The following is a 16886-nucleotide window of genomic DNA, read 5'->3' on the forward strand; positions in this document are numbered from 1 at the left end:
AGACAGCCCTTGGACTGCAAGGAGATCCAACCAGTCCATTCTGAAGGAGATCAGCCCTGGGATTTCTTTGGAAGGAATGATGCTAAAGCTGAAACTTCAGTACTTTGGCCACCTCATACAAAGAGTTGACTCATTGGAAAAGACTCTGATGCTGGGAGGGATTGGGGGCAGGAGGAGAAGGGGATGACAGAGGATGAGATGGCTGGCATCACTGACTTGATGGACGTGAGTCTGAGTGAACTCCGGGAGTTGGTGATGGACAGGGAGGCCTGGCGTGCTGTGATTCATGGGGTCAGAAAGAGTCGGACACGACTGAGCGACTGATCTGATCTGATCAGAAGATTATTGTAAAGATTATATTGAGATAATGCATGTAAAGTACTTTAGCTTTTTCATAATATCCATTTATAATACTCATTCTTCCTAGAAGTAAAGCTTCTTCAGACATAGTTTAAAGCTGAGCTCTGAACTGGATGGCCCCCAGTCCTCATACCACCACAGGGTAGAGACTGTCCTCTCCATCCTGAGGGGTTTTATCCAGGGTGTGAACAGGATGTGGGGCAGAGGATTTATGCTCACTGGATGGGCCCAGGAATACCAGAGCTACTTAAGGAGTTATCATGATAATCTTTGCTCTGATCCCCTTGTCCCCAGTTAATGCTGTGGGCTGCTGAATCCTATATCTTCCTCCCCAGCCCGCAGAATCCTATACACAACATTTGGTAGTTGATTAAAAGGTTTGTGACTGTTCATATTATCGCTGTAGCAAACAATAATAGTAAATTCTAGCTGTCGAGTACCTGTGAGGTGCCAGAGACACTATCTTGAAGTGTCAGAAATATCTTTTAGAGAAGATTGGTGGCTACTAGTGGTGGGGGGTGGGTGCAGGGAGGGGAGCTTTTTGGGTGGGAGGGACAAAACAGGTAAAGAGAGTCAAAGGGTACAAACTTCCAGTTATAAAATGTCATAGGGATGTAGAGCATGGTGAATATACTTTATAATACTGTACTGCACATTTGAAAGTTGCTAAGAGAGTAAATTTTAGAAGTTCTCATCATAAGAAAAAAGCTGTTATAACTATGACAGATGTTAGCTAGGCCTGTTGTGGTGATCATTTTGCACTACTTAAAAATATCGAATCATTATGTTATATACCTGAAACTAATATCATGTGTGCCAATTATACCTCAATAAAAATAAATTTTAAAATCTCTTCTAAGCACTATTTGTATCCTTGTTTTATAAATGAGAAAACAGTGATCTCATGGCCAGTAAATAATGAAGCCAAGACTTATAATCATATCTCTTTGTCTCTAAATCCTTGATCTTTGAAGCATATCATACTACTTCCCAGAAATAAACCAAGAACAAATGTGGCTGGAAAGGTAAGTTTGGCCCAGAGAGTAAGGTAATTTAGGCCCAGAGAGACTCCTGGGTGCTGGGAGAAAGAACTTGATAATTTGAGATTAGGTCCTTCCAGATTGCTGAATCATGATGTCAACTGGGAGCTAAAGCAATGCCAGAGGATGAAATTAGCATGAGAGAAAGAAAGAGGAAAGAGAACTGACAAACGTCAGAGGAGGCGCTCCTTTAGGGAGTCAAAAGAACTGGTGAAGGAAACAGGAGGAGATAGGAGGAGAGCCAAGAGAAAAAGTATTTCAAGATGGTGGCTAAGAAGAATGCTCCAGAGAAATTAAGGAGGAAGAAGACTTAGGAAAGGTCATTGGATTAAATTACATCACTAGTGATTCCCCAGAGGCCATGTGAATAGCATGATGAGCTCAGAAGCCTTGGAGACAATGGCTTTAAAGAATGAGTGGAAAAGTTATTGAGGATGTTTTAGCAATAAATGTAGTGACATTGGATAAGGACAGGGGTTCCCAAGGGTTCCCCCAACCACAGCAGGGCTTTTTAGATGAAAGTATGTTGCTAGCAAAAGGGACTGGTCCAGAGAATATAATCAAGTGTCAGTCCATTCAGTAAAGCCTGAATACTTTGGCTGGAAAAGAAAAGGAGAGAGGAATAGTCTGGAAGTGAAGAAACAGAAATGAGGGTTAGGTGAGAAATAAAATACATGCACTGCAATGTTCACTGCAGCACTGTTTACAATAGCCAAGATACAGAAACAACAGAAATGTCCACTGACAGAGGGATGCAGAAAGAGGATGTGGTGTGTGTGTGTGTAGACACACACACACACACACACACTGGAATACTACTCAGCCATTAAAAAGAATGAAACAATGCCACTTGCATCAACATGGATGGACCTAGAGATTGTCATCTAAATGAAGTAAGTCAGATAGAGAAGAAATATTGTATGACATCCCTTCTATGTGGAATCTAAAAGGAAATGATGCAAATGAATTTATAAAACAGAAAGAGACTCACAGACTTAGAGAATGAATTGCGGTTGCTAGTGGGTGGGTGCGGGGAGAGGGGTAGTTAGGGAGTTTGGGATGTGTACACTGCTATATTTAAAATGGATAACCAACAAGGACCTACTGCACAGCACAGGGAACTCTGCTCAATGTTATGTGGCAGGGCAGATGAGAGGGGAGTTTGAGGAGAATGGATACATGTATATGCATGGCTGAGTCCCTTTGCTGTTCACCTGAAACTGTCCCAATATTATTAATTGGCTATATCCCAATATAAAATAAAAGTTTAAAAACTAAATTAAAGAAAATACAGCCACCAGTTTTAGAAAGCTATAGGCAAACTTTGCTTTCCCCCAAATCTTCCTTATAATCAGCCAAGAGCTGCAGGAGTTTGACCCTGTAGCCCTCCCCCTAGTCTTCCTGCTCCTCATTTTCAAACTCCTCCACCCCTTAACCTTTCTGTGGATCTAAATCCCACGTAAGTGGGTCACATAGGGAAAGACAGAACTGGGTTAACCCTGAGCTTGAAGGGGAGGCTCTCCCCTTTCCTAACTCCCCAGGAGGTGAACTCCACAGCGTTCCTCCCCCAGGAGACTACTCTGTGTTTCAGACATGACAGTTGGGGCAGGGTGGCAGGAGCTGGGGGGAGGCAAAGGGAAAGAAGCAGAGAGACGGGAAGTTAGGGTTTCCAGAATTCTTGGAGAAGTTTCATTTTCTGTAGCACTTAAAAAAAAAAAAAAATCCTGCTCAGATTGTAAAATGTGTAATGCAAGATAGAATAACCCTCCTTAGTTTCTGCATCACCAGAGTACTGTCAGAGGATTTTAAAGATGGAAAAGATAGGAGATGAACTTATCCAACAGAAAGGATTGAAATCTTTAGCCCAACAAAATAAAAGGAAAATAAACAAACGGTCCTTTGCATGAACACAGTTGACCTCTTTCTCTGAACAGCTGAGAAAATTGAGACACAGACAGGCAAACTGGCTTCTCAGGGTCACAGGGCAGTTAGTGATGGGGCCGGGGGAGCACCTCTATTTCCTGACTGTTCAAGGCTCAGAGTTAAGATGCCTCTCTGGTCCACTGGCTTCCTTTCCCCACATATCTGAAGGAGACTCATGCCTCATCAAATTTTTAACTTCCAACTTTCCCGGCCACCTCTGTGGGGACTCAAGCCAGGTCCCATCGCCAGTCTGTCTGGGCTGCCTATTGTCTCCTCTGTGGGTATGGATTTCTAATCTCCCAGAGAAGCCTCTTCTTAATACAAACACTCAGTGTGGGGGAGTGGGGGCAGGGGTGGGTAAAATCAGCTCAGCAAGTGGAGAGAGTGGAAAGAGATAGTTTAAAACCTGAAGGGCACATTCATGTGGATAAATAAGTATGAGGCCAGGGCCGACCAGCTTCCATCCTTCATTCTTTTCTCGTCCCAGCCTTCAAATCTCCTTTTGATTTTATTCTGGTAGGGTGTTTGTTTTCAGGACTCTTTTCCCCCCTCTTTCTTATGCGTGTCCCTTCTTTTTAGATTTTATAGGTACATGTAATATTTATGTGTCGGTGACCTTTCAAACCAGTTTTAGAGATCAACTGTTTACATTTAGGAATTTTCTTTAAGGTCGACAAAGTCCTTTGTGCTTTTTCCAGGAAAGGCACTCAGTAAGAACCAAAACAAACAGCTGAATAAGTCAAATTTGATTGGAGCCAAATCTCTTAGGAGAGAAAGAAAGAAAAAAAACCTTAGCATTTGTTTTTGTTGTTCCCTCTCCCTCCTCAACCCAGTCACATATGCTCGAGACATTCCTTCTTCCAGTCTGATTCAGAATTGCTGGTGAGCTGTTTAAGGCGAAACTCTACGCCTTGTGTTGGAAAAATCTTGACACTGGGAGATTTTGCAAGGCATGCTGAGGAAATGGTCCAGAAATGATGAAAACAATGTTTTGCTTTACCAAGTCTCAGGAAAAAATGTATCCCAGCGTATGTTACATTTGTCTCCATGACCATGGAGGATGGAGGACTGTTATTTCTTTGGCCAAATTTCACATGTCCCTGGCAGGACTGGGGCTGTATAACTCAGGCTTACAACTGTTACCCAGGCCTCTCGGGAGGTCATTCACAAGCCAGGTGATCCCTGTGGTTAGCGTTCAGCGCAAACTGACAAATGGAGTTGGATTTAGTTGTTCGTCTGGCCGCCTACTCCCCCTTCACAGCACGATTTCTTCAGTTAAAAAGAAGAAATCATAGTGTCAGGCAAATTCAAGGGCTTTACCTAGAGCTGAAAAATCCTCTGCTGCTGCTGCTGCTAAGTTGCATCAGTCGTGTCCGACTCTGTGTGACCCCATAGACTGCAGCCCACCAGGCTCCGCCGTCCCTGGGATTCTCCAGGCAAGAACACTGGAGTGGGTTGCCATTTCCTTCTCCAATGCGAAAAATACTCTAGTCATATTTTATCTCTTCCAGTTACTAGCTCTTTGACCTTCTGTAAGTTACTTAACTCATCTGCAGTCTCAGTCATCCTGGTTGTACAACAGTGATTATAATACCCCCCTTATGTGATGGGTGTGAGGATTAAATGAGATAATGAATGTAAAAGTTCCTAGAATAGTTTCTGAAAATTTGTATTGCTGAATGTATATTTGCTTTCTCTGTGACACCACAAGCTTTCTGAGATCTTTGTCTGAAAGATGATATAAATCCCAAACATCATGCACGTTGGACATGTTGTGCTGCAAAAGAAACCTCCGATAACAATGGAATTAAGCTGCAGACTGAGGCTGACCTACAAAACTGATGATTTCTCCAAATGGAAATGACTCTTTCTATGACTCCTGCCATAGCAACAAGGAGCCCACCTCCCCAGGATGGTGGCTGCTGCTCAGTGACTACTGGAACAAAACTGATCTGGGCCTCACTTTCACCCAGAGTTCTGGTGTTTGTAAGGATTCTCAGCATTTCATGACAGAAATGACAGGGAAAGATTCTTATAGAACAAAGACTGTTGCATTACAAGTTTGAAGTCATGGGATATGTAAAAGGTCAACTAGGTATGCCTACATGAATGTGCACTAATATTAACCCTTCTATTTTCTTCTATTAATTGTAAGGATTAAGGGTGCTATGATGTAACACATTACAATATATGTAAATTGGCCAAAAGCAGCTAGGATATCAAGAGTTAAACCTCCGCCCACCCCCGACCCATTCCCCAGCCCACTGAGTGAACTCTGTGGTCTCCAGGGTCTGTGGGTTTTTTTCTGGTAAAAATTCACACTTAAGAGAACAGTGGTTTTGTTTGGGACAGAATGCTTAATGATGAATTTTTTAGCATTTAAGAAACCCCATAACCCTACCAACAAGTATGACTCTGCAATAGAAAAATATTTTAAGTCTTTTAAAATTAAAAACAAATATCCAACAGCAAAGCAAAGTAAGATCAAATGAGAGCTATGTGTCAGGCCCAATTATGCTACTTATTGGGTGAAAGGATTGATTTGAGTGTGAAGGCATTTTTTTTTTCTCTAAAACTGTATAAAAAAAATGATGCATCTTCTCTTTATGAGAGTCAAAAGAATAATATAGTCTCTAACCCACAGAGAAGATAAATATTTGCTGAATGAATGTTCCTATGGAGTGGGAACATGAAGAAAAAGCAGGCTTCTGTGGATGCAAGAATCCTAAATTATTTAAATGAAATCTCTTTCCCGAGAGGCCTGAGATTGAGGTGCTAGTTTTCCGGAGAGAAAGCCTCTGTTGTATTTCAGCCCCAAGATGTGATGTGTGTTCCATTTAAGGGAAGGGCCAGTGACCCTGGTTTCCTTGCCAGGACCTTGAGCAACCCAAATGTTGAAAGATGTGGAGGAGAAACTAAAAGGAAGTGGATTGATTTAGCATGAGAGAGGAGAGAGCTAAGGGCTATCATAAAACAGCATTCAAAGACTGTAGGAAGGACAAAACTTCTCTTAAAATATATGGAAACCAAAGAGAAGGGGATTTAGGTTAGGCACGAAATAGATTTTTAAACTGTGGTAAAAAACGTGTAACACAACTGACCATTTGAGTGTGCAGTACAGTAGTGTTAACACATGCACATTGTTGTGCAAATAAAAGGGTTTTTTGACAATAAAGTTAGTAAACAGTGTTCGATTTCTCTGTCTGTTCAGCTCTTTTCAGTTTAATTGGAAGAATATGGGATTTCCTTTTTGAAAATTTAGAAAAATAGCTCACACTCTGAGTCCTGCAGGGCTGGTAGAGATGATCTCATAAGTGTTCCTTCCATTGCAAACTCTATGCAAGGCAGGGAGGTGATCATCCAGCCCCAAAGTGGTCACACTGATGAAAGTATGCTCGAGCTGCCTGGGACAGTTAGAGATGCATGCTTATGCTGACAATGCACGCTAGTACTAATACAACTTCTGATTCTATATCATTTGATTTCTAAGCTCGGGAGGGTGGTAAGTTTTGCTTTAACTTGAAGTCTATAGAATAAGTGCAGCTCAGGACTGCTAGTTTTACCTTGGGTTTATACGCGTTCAACATTGACATCTCTACATTTTGACCTCTGACGTGTTTTGGTTGCCTCTGAACAGGTGGTGACGACGACTTCTGGTTATTGCGACAGACACAAATGAAGAAGAAGAGCAAAGCAATGGCCAGGGGGATGGCAACACTAGGCACCAGTATGTACAGGATTTCCATTTTATTCTTCTCCTTGGAATCCTTTGAATCTGGGTGTAGAAATGGAAAAGAGCAAAAGTTATAGTAGTTCAAATAACATAGATAATATTACATAGCAGAGCTTTAAAATGATCTCCTATTCTTCAATACACACAAACCTTCCGTGAGACAAAAGAACCCTTGCTTATTACAATTTGTTTCTATCAAACCTTCAATGTAATTTATTAAAGTTGAAAAGTTTAGAGTTCAAATGTTTAAAAATTGCAGAAGGACATTACGAAGACTTCGCATGTGTGTGGGTCACCTCTGTTTAGCAGCAGACCTGCATTTCTCCAACACCTTAAAAGTTAAACGCCACGTGGGTGGACTGTATATATCCAGGAGTGTTAATGTGGACTGCAGAGGTCTTCTTCCATTGGCCGCTAGCCCACATCAACCACATGTAGCATTCCAGGAATCGTGCCCTTGTCTTGGCTGGCGTGGACACACAGGGCCAGTCCTGTATCTTCCAGAATCAACATCACCAAAGAATACTGGCCCCAGGGACCACAAAGCCCCTGGCCTGAGAATATGAGGACCAGAAGTCAGGGCTAGCTCCATCTCTGCTGAGCTGTGTGACCCCGAACAAATCATTCACCTCTCTGGGTCTCGCTTTTTCTCATCCACAGAAGTGAAGTATCTGTCTGTTTTGGATGGTGTCTACAATTCCCTCTCGCACAGCATCACTGTATAACTTGACACTGTTTTGAAAGCCAAGAATTCTTCTTAAAGAGTTTCATATGAACTCAATAATTATGAGTGGTAACCCTTTGAAGTATATTTTTGAAATCTGATACATCCACTGTTAGCATTGCTTGGAAAATAATGTAATATAAAAGAATATATATAAAATAATATGTACAGAAGGACACAAGGACACATATTTTTCTTTTTTTGGTTTGAGTCTGGCCGTTAAACTCAATGCCCTGAGTTTATGCTAAAATTAATGAATGACCTGACTGGTAGGACAAACGCAAGCATTATGAGACAGTAATTAGAGGGGCTGCATAATGATGCACCCTGATCACCAACACGTCATCAGCTGTATAGCTTTAAGAAAATCCAAAGTGTGAAAAGTCAGACTGACATAAAATTGAGAGTTGATTATTTACTTAAAAGAATCAACCATGCATCCATTCCCTCATCCTCCCATTTGCTCAGTTAGTCAATAAACAAAAGTTACTACTGGCAAGCACTCCACTAGGTACTGGGAAAAGAAAATGAAATATAACATGTGCTTTGCTCTTAAGGAGTTCATGATCTGGTAAGGAAAACAGAGACAAGATAATTACAATATGCTATTGGAAATGCTACAAGGGAAATATGGATAGAGGGGTGGAGAGACCATAAAATCCCTTTAAATAGTAAGCTTCCTCAATACATGTAAGTGAGAATATACTATACATAGCTTTTACTTGCACACTTTCTTTGGGAACCTGCAGTTCAGTGAGATATGGCAGTAATTAGTCACACTTTCCATAGAAACAGATTCAACATGAGAAGTTAGAAAGGGGCCCTAAAGCCTGTCATCTGTGTGTTAACCCTCAGGGGAGCTGGCAGAAGGGTGAAATCTGTTTACTGAATATAGTAAAAGTTATAGTTTTAATATTTATTGAGTGTTTTCTATCAGCAGAAAATCATGTTAGCTGTTATTATTAATATGGGCCAAGTATTGTTCCAAGCACTTTTCATAACTCATTCATTTTATCCTCACCACCAACCCCATGGGATAGGCACCATCCTCATCCTTGTTTTTACAGATGAGGAAGCTGAGGGGCAGGGTGGTTAATTTACTTGCCCAAGGACATGTAGCCAGTAGTTCAACAGCTCGGATTCCTCTCCAGTTGGTCTTGCTTCACACCTCCTGCTCCAGTACTACACTAGACTGCCAGTCATTTGAGAGTGGCTGTTGTTTTGCACCTATTTTCCTGGGGTAGGTTTTCTCTTGTTTCATGGAAGTAGGAAGGAAGGAGGCCTGAAAGGTGGGGAATAACACTGAAGCTTTGCCAGGTATGATGCTTTTGAACTCTCCACTTGTACACTGTGGCAGGTGAGCATAAACCCAGGCATCTCTGAAGGTTGTTCTAATCATACTAGTCGTTGGGAACTGGGTTTTGGACGTTGTAGTGACGCCTATGTCTGCATGTCTGCGGGTGGGTGGACAGACTGAGGGAAAGGGATGGCTATATCTCTTTATCTATCTATCCATCCACTTTACACAACAAAGGAGATTATGTTTTAGAGTGAGAAATCTCTGAAGATGGACTTTTTCATTATCTGTGTAACCTTGAGTAGGCACGTGGCTTCTCTGAGCAAACTCATCTGCAAAATAGGTATATTTCAGAAAACTGTTATAAACCACAAGTGAAGAAACATGGAAACTATCTATTCTAGTACCTGTTACAGCTCAATCACACAATGTTTACCCTCCACCTTTAGAGTAGGAAGATTCAGGGAATAAAAGCTTTGGGCTGGAAATTCTAAATAACAGTAAGCCAGAAACCTCTCTCTAACCTCAATTATTCAAGGGGGATAATAAAACCTGCTCTGCCAACCTTGTTTAGTTCATATGAGAGAGGATAGTCAGCAAAGAGTCTGGGAAAACTGAAAACTGCTGAGTAGTTATTCAATGCTGTTATTATTATTATTTGGAAAAGGAAATGGCAACCCACTCCTGTATTCTTGCCTGGAAAATCCCATGGACAGAGGAGCCTGGTGAGCTACAGTCCATGGAGTCGCAAGGAGTTGGACATGACTTGAGTGACTAACACTTTTATTATTATTGCTAATTTTTTTGGAGTATAATTTGCCTTATAATTTTTTGTTAATTTCTGCTGTAAAGCAATGGAACAGGATAGAAAGTCCAGAGATAAACCATTGCATCTATGATTGTTATTAACATTATAAAACACTTTCAAGTTTCTCAGGCCCCTAGCGGGGGAAGTGCCTCTTGTTATTCTTGGATTTTCAGTGAAATCATTTTGAGGGTAAGATTACAAAAGGAATGAGGTTAATTTAGCACGAATGTAAAGCTAGTCATTTTTCTGGCCACATTTTTAGCAACAAGAGAAACTAGGGCCCTCACCTGTCTGGCAAACAAAGGAATCTATTCTGTACTCACTCCGTATCAGATTATTCATGGAATGCCTTTGACTGTAAACGGGAGGTCTGGGACAAATCCCCGTGTAGGTCTGCTGGAGAACAAACTTCAAGAAGCTAAATCCTTTAAAAATTGTCAAACTTGGCTCCCTCTGATTACACTGGAGGATATGCAAACGAGGACAGTGTCTTCTTGCCAAGTGAAATAATCAAGCAGAACACTACGCGGTCATGTTGGAAGTGACAGAAAACAAATTCAGGCTCATTGTAAGTCTTACTGACTACACGCTTCCTTTCCCACACGGCTCTCTGCACTTGGCCAGAAGGGGAGTCACCGTCTGGCTCAAAAAACTTCATATAAAAACATTCCACAGAACAACTAACCTTACTCATGGAAAATTAGAAAACTAACATTTGCCCAACTTCTTTCTAATGTCCTAGCATTTTTATTCCTCATTTTAACCCCACACTTTGGATTATCTTGTTTTCTATTTTTTAAGTCTTTCTTGAACTTGTTACACTATTGCTTCTGTTTAATATTTTGGCTTCTTGGCAGACAGGCATGTGGGATCTTAGCTCCCCAACCAGGGGTTGAACCTGAATCCCTCACGTTGGAAGGCAAAGTCCTAACCACTGGACCAACAGGGAAGTCCAGGTTATCTTGATTTCACATACAGGGAAACTGAGGCTGAGAAAGGATAAATTTGCCAAAGCTTGAACTGTGGTGTTGGAGAAGACTCTTGAGAGTCCCTTGGACTGCAAGATTAAACCAGTCAATCCTAAAGGAAATCAACCCTGAATATTCATTGGAAGGACTGATGCTGTAGCTGAAGCTCCAATACTTTGGCCACCTGATGCAAAGAGCTGACTCATTAAAAAAGACCCTGATACTGGAAAAGATTGAAGGCAGGAAGAGAAGGGGTCGACAGAGGACAAGATGGTTGGACGGCATCACCAACTCAATGGACATGAGTTTGAACAAGCTCTGGGAGATGATGAAGAACAGGGAGGCCTGGCGTGCTACAGTCCATGGGGTCGCAAAGAGCTGGACACCACTGAGCGACTGAACAACAACACAGGAAGTGGTGGAGTCAGGGTTGGAATGTAAGTCTGTCTGTCTTCCATGCCTCTGTGCTTTTTAAATTATATGACTAATAAAAATTAAAACACTATATGGAATTGTTTTTCATCATTCTTGTTAAGATTCCAAGATTCCTTCTAAGTAAGGACTAATATCTAGTGGGAGTTATACTATTAAAAAGAATCACATAAGAACAATGGACATTATTCTTACTATTCATTTTAAAGGGTAATAGACACCTCGGAGGCACTGCAAAGAAAATTGGCTGAAAATTAGAATGGGGAAGATTTTTTAAAACTTTGGAATAACTGTTTAAAAGTTAAATGCACATATTAGTTACATCAAGTTAAATACTTGGGATTTTTGAAACCAACCATTTAGCCTGGACCACATGATTAATTTTCTTTTAAAAATCAACAATTTGGTATCACAGTTCACATCTGACATTCCTATTTTATTTTTACAATGATATTCAATACTTTGATTAGTAATTAAATATAATGGAGAAAATACTTCTTTCTTCTCTTGGGGCTAACAGCAAGGCAAACACGATTTCTCATTCAAGAGGTACTTTTATGAAGTGAAACATCATCTGGGATATTACTTTGAGTTAAAAAAAGAAAGTACTCAGATCTTAAATCTGGCAAAGGTGGGAAGAAGTCTTACAGAACCTTAGAATTCAAAGGAAATTAAACAAGTTGAATTATGATCTTGTCTGAAAAAATTTAAAAAAACCATAGAAAACAAACAGAGGCGCCACCATTTATTATTTGAAAACTACAAAATAAGTGGGCCTGTGGCAGATGGGGGCCTGCACTGGTAATATTTAAGCATGTACCTGGAAATTGAAGCAGGAAAGGTGGCAAATAGGCCTTCAGTTGGCACACTGGGCCCAGCCACTCGCTCTCTCGACTTAATGATAGAAATACTAAGGAGATGATCTATTGCCTTATGTATTCTCAAATGAATTCTTTAAAAGACTCTGAATAGCCCATATACAGTGATTAACATTTTTCTCCTTGGAAAATGTTTTAACCACATTAAGTTAGGGGCAGTAACTCATTTGTGAGTACTTGAGAAAAACCTTAGTAACTGGAATCCACATAAGTTCACTAAAAGTTTCTTGAAATCTTGGGGCCTACATTTTCTACAAAAGGAAAGAGTTGGGCTAATCTTTTAAATTAAAAATTTTTTCTTAAAAATCATGGTAATAAAAAACATGTAAGAAAATTTACCATCCTAACCATTTGGAAGTGTACATTTCGATAGTGTAAAGTATATTCATACTATTGTACAGATCTCCAGATTTTTCCATTTTGCAAAACTGAAACTCTGTACTCATTGAACAATTCTCCATTTCCCCGTCCCACCAGACCTTGGCAACCATTATTCTACCTTTTGTTTCTAGGAACTAGACTACTTTAGATATCTCATGTAAGTGGACTCATATGGTATTTGTCTTTCGGTTGGCTTGTTTCACTCAGAATAATGTCCTCAAGGTTTATCCATGTTGTTGCATGTGACAAGACTTTCTTCTTTCTCAAGGCTGAACCGTGCTCCATTGTATGTAAGTACCACATTAAAATATTTTTTTTTTTACCCATTCATCTACTGGTTGGCATTGACTTGCTTTCTGCTTTTGATGTATTGTGAATAGTGCTGTGATGAACATGGGTGTGTAAATATCTTTTTGAGATCTTGCTTTCAGTTCTTTTGGATATATACTCAAAGTAGGATTGCTGGATCATATGGTTATTCTATTTTTAACTTTTTGAGGAATATCCATATGCTTTCTATAGTCGCTACTACAATATTTTGCCTTTCTACCTACAGTGTAAATGGTCCTAATTTCTCCACATCTTTGCTAATATTTGCTATATTCTATTTTTTGATAGTGGCCATCTTAATGGATATGAGGCGGAATATCATTGTAGTTTTGATTTGCATTTCTTTAATTATTTTAATTATTAAGTAGAATAGGAAAGACTGGAGATCTCAAGAAAATTAGAAATACCAAGAGAATATTTCATGCAAAGATGGGCTCGATAAAGGACAGAAATGGTATGGACCTAACAGAAGCAGAAGATATTAAGAAGAGCTGGCAAGAATACACAGAAGAACTGTACAAAAAAGATCTTCATGACCCAGATAATCATGATGGTGTGATCACTGACCTAGAGCCAGACATCCTGGAATGTGAAGTCAAGTTGTCTTAGAAAGCATCACTACGAACAAAGCTAGTGGAAGTGATGGAATTCCATTTGAGCTATTTCAAATCCTGAAAGATGATGCTGTGAAAGTGCTGCACTCAATATGCCAGCAAATTTGGAAAACTCAGCAGTGGCCACAGGACTGGAAAAGGTCAGTTTTCATTCTAATCCCAAAGAAAGGCAATGCCAAAGAATGCTCAAACTACCGCACAATTGCACTGATCTCACACGCTAGTAAAGGAATGCTCAAAATTCTCCAAGCCAGGCTTCAGCAATACGTGAACCATGAACTTCCTGATGTTCAAGCTGGTTTTAGAAAAGGCAGAGGAACAAGAGATCAAATTGCCAACATCTGTTGGATCATCAGAAAAGCAAGAGAGTTCCAAAACAACATCTATTTCTGCTTTATTGACTATGCCAAAGCTTTTGACTGTGTGGATCATAATAAACTGTGGAAAATTCTGAAAGAGATGGGAATACCAAACCACCTGACCTGCCTCTTGAGAAACCTATATGCACGTCAGGAAGCAACAGTTAGAACTGGACATGGAACAACAGACTGGTTCCAAATAGGAAAAGGAGTACGTCAAGGCTGTATATCGTCACCCCGCTTATTTAACTTATATGCAGAGTACATCATGAGAAACGCTGGACTGGAAGAAGCACAAGCTGGAATCAAGATTGCTGGGAGAAATATCAATAACCTTGGATATGCAGATGACACACCACCCTTATGGCAGAAAGTGAAGAGGAACTAAAAAGCCTCTTGATAAAAGTGAAAGAGGAGAGTGAAAAAGTGGGCTTAAAGCTCAACATTCAGAAAATGAAGATCATGGCATCTGGTCCCATCACTTCATGGCAAATAGATGGGGAAACAGTGGAAACAGTGGCTGTCTTTAATTTTTTGGGCTCCAAAATCACTGCAGATGGTGATTGCAGCCATGAAATTAAAAGACGCTTACTCCTTGGAAGGAAAGTTATGACCAACCTAGATAGCATATTCAAAAGCAGAGACATTACTTTGCCAACAGAGGTCCATCTAGTCAAGGCTATGGTTTTTCCTGTGGTCATGTATGGATGTGAGAGTTGGACTGTGAAGAAAGGTGAGCACTGAAGAATTGATGCTTTTGGACTGTGGTGTTGGAGAAGACTCTTGAGAGTCCCTTGGACTGCAAGGAGATCCAACCAGTCCATTCTGAAGGAGATCAGGCCTGGGTGTTCATTGGAAGGACTGATGCTGAAGCTGAAACTCCAATACTTTGGGCACCTCATGTAAAGAGTTGACTCATTGGAAAAGACTCTGAAGCTGGGAGGGATTGTGGGCAGGAGGAGGGGACGACAGAGAATGAGATGGCTGGATGACATCACTGACTCGATGGACATGAGTTTGAGTAAACTCTGGGAGTTGGTGATGGACAGGGAGGCCTGGTGTGCTGGGATTCATGGGGTTGCAAATAGTCGGACACGACTGAGCGACTGATCTGATCTGATGCTCTTTGGATCAAAGGGGGAAAACACCGAATGAAGGATGCAATAAAAGTCTTAAAATTTCAATAAGAGATGACACCAGATGTTCAAAACTAGTTCTGGTATACATACTTGTTCCTTACTAGCTTTTTATTTTCCCCCAATTTAAAGTAGTGGCTCACATTTAAGAAAAAAATGATTAAGAAAAAAAGATTCCAAAATTCAATAGGTTCTATAACATTAAATGTCTTTCATCTTTGATAGGATTATTTTGGAGTGATAGGACAAACATGTCTAAACTTTAGCAGAACATTTGATCAAGTGATTCATGATATCCTTATGGACAAAAGATGGAGGACTAGACAATAATATCAATAGACGGATTTGTTCTTCACCCATGGCTATACTCTAATAGTGTTAATCAGCAAACAACATCAAATTATAGAAGGCTATCCTTGAGAGGACCTGCCTGTTCAATACTGTCATCAACTACTTGATGATGACATGTTTATCAAACTTGAAATGGCCTGAATCTAAGAAAGATAATTAGTTGACTACAGAAATAAAATTTTAAAGGATGATACACAACAGGTTAGAATAATGACCCTCAAACCCACAGTGGAAATTTTATAATATGATAACTTGGAGTTAGGTTAAAGCTCTGCTTAGAGAAGTCCATGATTCAACAGATCTACTAAATAATTTTTGATATAACCAAACTAAAAACAAACAAACAAAAGAAGATTCATAAATTTTAGTGAAGACTTGAAGGCTCAGTTGGATCCAGCAACAGCATGATGAAATTTCTGAAAAAAATTGCTATAGTTGGCACGTATAGCAATGAGACAGCCTTCATTGGCAGTACTGAGTCATCAAGAATTATGGTCCTCTTCTGGTCTGTTCTGGTTTAAAGATGTCAAAAATTGTTTCAACTGTAAGAGTCATGTTTTTTAAGAAGGATTCTGGAGGAGCAAGAAACACTCAGAGAGGAGGATCGGTAAGGAAAGGTGGGAGGAGCTATATGCTCTTTGGATCAAAGGAGAAAAAAAACTGAATGAAGGATGCAATAAAAGTCTCAAAATTCAATAAAAGATGACACCAGATGTTAAAAACCAGTTATAGTATACACACTTGTTCCTTACTAGCTTTTTATTTCCCCCCAATTTAAAGTAGTGGCTCACATTTAAGAGAGAAAAAAAACAAAAATCAGGAGATTTCACATACAAGTTTTAGCTTCTGGCATACAAAGGCAGATTTGAACAGGGGGAACCAGCACATAACTTTGGTTAGAGAGATAACCTTGTCTCTGCAGGTCTCTGGCATGTTCAAGCAGAGGTTGTTTGATTTCTATCTTCCTTTAAGATGCTCTGATTTTATAAACGGAGTTGATGTACCTTACTTAGACTCCCACTGAACTTTGGACTCTCTTACAAAGCAACTGATTTAAAGCCAGTGATGAATACTTCCCCTAAGTGTCCGCAGCTCACCAGATCTAGTCTTAGTCATTTTCTATGCAGCTCTATGCTGAGGCTGATCTCTATGCCCAGGATTAATGGGACTCTGGCTTCCAGTTGGGTCCAGCTCTTGGGAGGCACTAGCATAATAAAAAGAACCCCAGGGCAAGAAGAGAGAGTACGGTTGGTGTGTTTATTCCTCTGGCTCCCTTCCTGCTGGGTTGCAGAGGCTTGCCTGCCTGCCTCTACCAAAGGCCACAGCACATGCTGGACAGCCCTCTCTTCCGCCTCGGCTGTACTCTATGGGGAGGGGTAATAGACTCTCCAGGCCTAGAATGGTATTGCTTCACTCCTGTTAGCCCCAGGTCCTGCACCTTATTGGTTTATCCTAATCCTGCCAACACCTTTAAAAACCATATCTTTATAAAATTCTCCTTAGTCTATTTGCTTGTGCTTTTTGTTTCCTGCCAGAATCTTGACTGATGCAA

At 40.3% G+C, this 16886-nt stretch overlaps 1 protein-coding gene across 2 annotated transcripts in view; it reads right to left on the reverse strand.

Annotated features, from left to right (window-relative positions):
• ROR1 (receptor tyrosine kinase-like orphan receptor 1) overlaps positions 1 to 16886 on the reverse strand; it is a 205345-nt gene that overhangs the window by 13302 nt on the left and 175157 nt on the right. For both annotated transcript variants that reach the window (XM_010840183.1, XM_010840192.1), the window contains one exon: positions 6887 to 7098. In XM_010840183.1, the coding sequence (XP_010838485.1) occupies positions 6887 to 7098 (212 nt within the window). The remainder of the gene's footprint in view (positions 1 to 6886; positions 7099 to 16886) is intronic.

Source organism: Bison bison, unplaced genomic scaffold (assembly GCF_000754665.1).
Source record: "Bison bison bison isolate TAMUID 2011002044 unplaced genomic scaffold, Bison_UMD1.0 scf7180017846569, whole genome shotgun sequence".
In the NCBI taxonomy this organism is placed as follows: domain Eukaryota; kingdom Metazoa; phylum Chordata; class Mammalia; order Artiodactyla; family Bovidae; genus Bison; species Bison bison.